The sequence below is a fragment of the Pseudopipra pipra genome, chromosome Z (genome assembly GCF_036250125.1).
Source record: "Pseudopipra pipra isolate bDixPip1 chromosome Z, bDixPip1.hap1, whole genome shotgun sequence".
Taxonomy (NCBI): Eukaryota; Metazoa; Chordata; class Aves; order Passeriformes; family Pipridae; genus Pseudopipra; species Pseudopipra pipra.
The window spans coordinates 15,467,149-15,473,910 of record NC_087581.1 but is presented as its reverse complement, the minus strand read 5'-3'; the positions used below and the strand labels follow the sequence as shown (position 1 = coordinate 15,473,910).

Here is a 6,762-nt window from a genome sequence, read left to right as displayed (position 1 = left end):
TATGGTATTCTCTCACTGAGCACCCAGAGGATGGCTTCCCAGAACTATCCACTGTGACCCTCTCATCCTCTCATCCTCTCATCCCCTTCCTAAGTGGTAGCAGCTTATTCAGAGCTATTGCCTCCCACCCCAGAACAAGCTACAGAGAAACAAGCCTGGGAAAGTCCCATCGTTTACTGAAGCTGCTGATCTATATGAATGTTAATTACAGTTAAGAGTCCTGTTGGGCCAATACTAATTAATTATCATACAAATACCACTAGAGACTGATGATAAACTTCCTGAGAGTTTAATCCTGGCAAACACAAAACTTTTAAGAAGGATGGGCAAACAACACTGACACTAACGATTTATAGAACCAGAAGAAAACAAAGACATTAACGGGGCTTTAACTTGGTCTTGGTGTACTGCTGCTCACTGCTCTCCATTAAACAAACAGAAAGATACAATTGTAAAACCAAACAAACTAAATGACCATACTAAACAAGAGAATAGATGAGAGGGGAAGATATTTAGGAGAGCCTAAGTTCTAGAGGGTAATATTAAGAGTAATTTAACATGTTAATTTAATGAAGGGTTATGAGACAATATAATTTATGAGCTTTGTCTGCTGCCTTCATTTTTACTCGGTCAAAAAATGTTCTTTAGCATAGACCCTGCTAAGCATATGTGTGGCTCTGACTTGATGTCATGAGGTCACTATGGTGGCTGAGTACTGGACATCTAAGCACCTTGCTGCAAGGGACAGATACCGAGCAAAGCCTACACAGGAAAAATGCCATAAGGTTGGAAGATTCTACAAAACTCTCACAATATCAGGCAAAAATGAAATTTAGAGACTCTGATATTTATGTTGTTTAGTTAACCCCCCCTCCCCAAACCTTTAACTGATGCTGAACATGATTTCTGTTTGTGTTTATAATCAACCAGCATCCACCCCCTTGGGAATGGAAGTGCTCCAGATGCTCTTGAATCAAGTTCACCACTTCTGCCACCCTGGGCTTTGTTGCTACTGCAGTTACTCTGTTATTTGTAAAGGTGCTTAAGCATGCAGGGTTTGGCTTTTTTCCCCTCTCTCTTCAGTTTACACCAAAACATCCTTTTTGTATGAAATAACAACATATCTGAAGATGCAGTACTTATGCTACAACAATCCTAGCATAATGTAGGGTTTTGCTAATCTGAGTAGTAATTCAGGCCGAAAGTACTTGGGTTGGCATGCTTCCATGGTTAATACCTGCCCACAGAATAAGGCCAAGAAAAACCTTCTGAGAGCCTAGAACTGTGCAATGCTACCCTAATCCCCCAAACTGTGCTCAGCTGGAGTTTTCCAAGACGCAGCAAGCCTAGTGGTAGGAGTAGGGTTGCAACAGCAAGGCTCATATCCCTTGTGCAATGGAAAGTTTGGAGTGACTGCTTTCTTCCCTGAATTCTGGCAGAAGATTGCAGAGATGCCTCTTCCCTCAGGCAAGCTACATCTCAACGGTGAAACAGAGATGTAGAAACTGCAGGACAATAAAGCGTGATTAATTTCTCTCAGTGAATGCTGTGCTGCTGCAGTAGATTTTCCAGGTGTTTTTACATGTAATCATTATCTTTCTTACATTCTTCTGGGAAGAGATCCATTTAAATTAATGCAATCTCTTAAGTCTCTAATTTACTGCGTAGGGGTGTGGGTCAGGGGGGCTGTGTGCTGTTTAGCCTGAACAAGATTAGGCTGATGCTTTGAGGTTGAAGAAGGCAATTAAGGCAATTGTGTGTGAAATGTTTGCATTGCTTGTCCTCTGGTTTTTCTAACCATCTTGCAATTTTGGGGATGTTATCTACTCCTGATTTAAGACCTTGTGAACAATCCCCCTTCTTTATGAGGAGCAGAGCAGATTGCACACTTTTCTTTCAGCAGCAGTTCTTACAAAGATAAGCTCATTTTTCCTCATTGCCAGGTTGTGCTCCAGTTTGTTCCATTACTTCATGTGCTGTAAGACAATAGGGGTTTCTACCTCCATGAAACCATCCCAGAATACTTGCACAGGAAAATGTGCTCTGTAATTTACACCACACTTACAGAAATCAAGGGTAGTTTTAATCTCTAGAACTGCCAGTTTTGACTCATAGCTGGGATGATGCCTAGGCATCGAGATAAAATCAGGATCTCCTGTATAGACTTTTGTGTAGAGCTTCCTTACATATTCTATATGGAACTACTTTCTGTACCTTTTTAGACAGCACAGTTGAAGATGCAGCATATTTAGTGAGCCATTTCCACTTCAAGAACTCATTTTTCTTGTTGATCTGTCAAACCTGTTATTCAGCCTTTAGGATATGACACAAAGTGAAACTGTTTAGAGAATTAGAGAGTGGAATACATGAAAAATGGCAGAAAAGCTTGTGTGTGGGAAGTGCTCCTCATCCTACTTGTCATTGCCTTGAACAAAACACAAGTGTGATCCATGGAAGCAGTGACACATTTGTGCCCAACAGTGCTAACAACACCGGTGAGTAAAATTGTCCAGTTTGTCATAAATGCTGATAAAATAATGTGGTTATGCAGAAAACATTTTCTTTGTGATGGTAAGTGTCTTCTTTCCAAATAAAAGCTTTTAACAAGGAAAAGGATTGCTTTGGGTTGGGTTGGACTGAAACTTTGCTTCACAGCTGTTTTGCAATTTTTTTTTTACAGTTTTTCAGCACTCTTCCAGCCCTTTTACTCAGCCTTGGTGAGGCCACATATGGAGTGCTGTGTCCCAGATTTCATAAGACAAGAGAGACATGGAGCTCCTGGAGCAGGTCCAGTGAAAGGCAACAATGATTCAGGGACTGGCGAATCTCTGTTTGGAGGGAAGGCTGAGGGAGCTGGGCCTGTTCAGCCTTGAGAACAAACTACTGAGACGGGACCTCATCAATGCCTATAAATATCTAAAGACAGGGTGCCAAGAGGATGGAGCCAGGCTCTTCTTGGTGCTTGAGCAGGGAGGTTGGGCCAGATGACCCACTGTGCTCCCTTCTGACCCGGCCGAATCTGTGACTCTGTGATTCCAGAGGCAGAAACAGCTTTTTCCTTGTTTAAAAAAAAAACCCAACTCCTCGGAGATTTTTCTCCCAGAGAATGTTCTACATGTTCTCCGCGGAGGACTGACTCCCCCCAGCCCCGTCAGGCCCGTGTGACATCGGGGCAGGGCTGGGGGCGGCAGGTGAGGGCAGACCGCGGGGCGCCCACCCTCGGGGGACGAGGGGCCACCGCCGCGTCGAGCGAGCGGATCGGGCAGCCGAGCAAGGGGCGTTCAGGGACTGCCCTTCCTCCCTCCTTCACGGAGCGGCCCGAATTGTTTCCCCTCCTCTCCGGGGCGGTCCCCGGCGCGATTGGCCCAGGCGCTGCGGCGGCGGCCGGGTGGGCCGGCGGGGCGGGGCGGGTCCGAGGAGCCGCCGCCAGCCCGCCCTTCCCTCCAGCCCGGCCCCGCCGCCCTCCCCCGGCCGCCTTAAAGCCGTGCCGGGGCCGTGACGGCGGTAGTAGCGCAGTGCGACCGGCGGCGGCTCCTTGGCGGTGCCGGGAGCGCGGGGGGGGCACGATCCGTCGCAGCGCCGCGCCTGGAGCCCCTCCCTCCCTCCCTCCCTCCCTCCCTCCGTGCCGCTGCCGCGCTCCCGCCGCGCGGGCCGACGCTGTCACCGCCGGGCGCCACCAGCATGTTTGACAGGACGCGGCTGCCCTTCGTGGCGCTGGACGTGCTCTGCGTGCTGCTGGGTAGGTCGGGGGGCCGCCGAGGGGCTTGGGGGCCGCCCTCGGAGCGCCGCGCTGCCCCCGCACGGCACCGCGCTGACCGCATGCTCGCCTCCCACTCCTCCCCGCAACCTCCGAGCGGGCTCCGGCCACCCCACGCCTCCTCCCGCCGCTGCCTGCCGCCCTGCCCTCCCTCCTGCCTCTGCCCTCCCAGGGGGGGTTCCAGTTACTGTCCCGAGCCGGGAGGGGAAGGGAAGAGCCTCGCGGGGAGGGAATGCTGCAGCTTATCCACTGACATCTGGAACTCCCTCTTCTCTCTGATATCCTCACTCTTCCTTCCCTAACCTTCTTTGTCGGCTGAAAACCGGTTGTGGCAAAAGGCAGTGCTGGAAAGGTGGATGTCTGGTAGATGTCTGTTGCCTGGGGTATGTTTGCTAGCCCAGGTGGGTCGGGAAGCTGTCCTGGAAGGGGCTGGTGACACGGGAATACGCCTCATCCATCCCAGGGTCCGGCACAGACGCGATGGTGCTCGGCTGTAGAGCAGAGGTTCGCCGTAAGGTTGAGTTGCGTGCAGTGTCGGTGGCAGTAAGCTACCGCTGTAGCTGTAGGCTGAAAGCGAAATAGGGCATTTCTTAGAGCACGGTGTTTGCGCCCTCGTGTCCGTGTGCAGCGGAGAGGGCCGGGTGTCGGGCCAGAACGATGCCTCGGTGATGGCCACGGGTTGAACCGAAACAGCCACAGCACACTGCCACTGTGCTGCAATGCTTGTTTTGGCCAGCCCAAATAACAGAGCCTTCCCAACGTTACTTTCTCCTAGTTCGGTCTCTCTAATGAAACTACTTCATGTCCTGTCAATTTGCATTAACTCTCTCCTTTCATGTAATGACAGTGTAAAGAACAGTACTGTTAGTTACTGATCAGCGAAGGGGCAGCTTCATTTGTAAAGACTTGTAGTACCGCTGGATTTTAGGAGCCTGGGAACTGTCCTGACTACCTGAAGATGTGATTCTTGGTCAGTCTTAGGAGGTGTTAGTTTTGGATGTTGGCTTCTGCATCAAACAATGTCAGTACTTAAGTAATAAATCTAAGCACTTCCTCATCATGTTCAGAGTGTGGTGTTCAGACCTGGCACATGAAGTCCCTCTTGGCTGAAGATGTCTGTAGCATTAGTATGAACATAACAAGTAACATTTTTGTCTTGCTAGATGCTTCCAGTTGCAGTGGTACCTGTAGCTAAATGCCATGAAAGAGCAAAATTAGAATAAATGATGCATTGCTTGGAATTAATGTTATATGAGAGAGAGGTTTTGCAGAATGATAATGGATCCATGTGGTCTAGTGGGAGCAGTCTTTATGCAGATCAGAAGTTTTATGAAGCTATACTGTAGTGAGGCTTAAACTTTCATAGTGTCCTTAAGGTCAGTGAAGCAGTTTTGTCTGTTCTGATAACTGTAATTACAAAATCTTTATAATTAGGCAAAAGTTTTGCACTCTGCATATACTTTGTGTTTGAAGCATATGGGCATATCGTAAGTAATCTTGAATAATCAAGGAAAACAAAATATGTTCAAATTAGGACTGTAGCAGACATAACTTGAGGGTCATCTAGCTGAAAGAATGAGGGTTCTCCCTACTTCCACCCTTCATTACCTTGAAAGGTAGATTCTTGTCCTTGCTCTGCAGTGTAATATCAGTTTACATACCTTTCCCTGCTCTTGCCCTCCCCCGTGTAGCATTTGGATCACAGATGCACTAATCTGGTGTCCCAGTGTGCTGGAGGGTTGCCAGGCTTTTTATTTTCCCTTGGGCTTGTTTACTACCTACTAATATTCTGAAAAATGCAGGCAGTGCGTGATATGAAGTCTCTTGACACCTGTGACTCTAAATGCATCAAGTTGCAGGTTTTAGTGAAACTGCACCTGAGACAAAAAAATTATATATGTGTAGGAATGGGAAAAATAGTGGATGTAGGACCAAATTCTCTTCCTCTTTTCTCTGGCTCCCATGTGATTGAGGCAGGCCCTTAGAAGAACATCGTTCTTATGCTTGTCTAATGGGGGAATCTATTTTAATTTTTTTTTTTTTTACTGTAAAAAGAATAGTTACTGTTGATTGTGGACTTTAACTCTCACTTTTTCTCTGCCCTTCCCTCCACTTGTGCACTTTGATATCTGCTCAAATTACCAAGGTAACTACCCAGATAAAGTGACTTGCAGATGTGGATAATGTGGTATCTACTGTTTCTAGACACTACAGAGACTATGAGGCCTCCAAGAGAAAACTGGAAGTTTAAACACTATGAAGACCAGCTTCACATTACAGTGACCTGACTTACCCATAAGCTCACCGCAGTAGCGGATGACTCTGTGTGTGTCTGACTTACTTGCTCCTGTTTTAGTCAAGCCATTCTTTGTACATTCTTTCTCAACACAAGTTTTTCAAAAGAAAATGAAGGGGGAAAAGAGCTATACAGTGATTTTCAGGGGTTTTTTTCTGTCATTTAAATGGTTTTATTGAAAGGTCTGACAAGTGCCTAAGATGGAGCTGAGGTAAGAGAATAAGAGGAAGCATGCAGGGAGAGGAAAAAAGAGGAGGGAAAAACATCTCCCCCTTTATATGGCATTAAACCATGAGATCAGTTTGGTTGCCTGAAACTTAAGTCTAGGTTGCTTTTAATTGTCCTTAAGGAAACTCCCTTCCTCAGCCACATTATTACCCAATAAGGGAGAGAGAATTCAGGGAAAGAAGTCTTTGGTGCTTTGAGAAAATAATAACTCTTTCCCTCTTATCAGTGTGGTAATCCTCTCCTAAAAATAACAATGGTGTTTCAGCATTAAACTAGCTTTCTGTTCTGTAATCTAAAAAAAAAAGAAGCTGCAGGTTTCTGCAGTATCTGTCCTTAAATAGTGTGAGGCGGCTGTTTCTGCATTCCTTGTGTGCTGATCTGCAGTGCTGGGTGTGTGCTGCTGCATGTCCGTGTTCATCTCTGCAGTGCTGCAGACAACAGCTCCCTTGCTCTGTGCAGTCCAGGGAACAGTAGTCAGATG

General features: G+C 47.0%; 1 protein-coding gene across 2 annotated transcripts in view; it reads left to right on the top strand.

Moving 5' to 3' along the window:
* Positions 1-3,422: 3,422 nt before the first annotated feature.
* PLPP1 (phospholipid phosphatase 1) overlaps positions 3,423-6,762 on the top strand; it is a 57,716-nt gene continuing 54,376 nt past the window's right edge. The window contains exon 1 of one of the 2 annotated variants that reach the window (XM_064640930.1): positions 3,423-3,739. In XM_064640930.1, coding sequence (XP_064497000.1) covers positions 3,682-3,739 — 58 coding nt within the window. In that variant the 5' untranslated portion in view covers positions 3,423-3,681. The remainder of the gene's footprint in view (positions 3,740-6,762) is intronic. The other variant, XM_064640928.1, reaches the window with a different exon arrangement.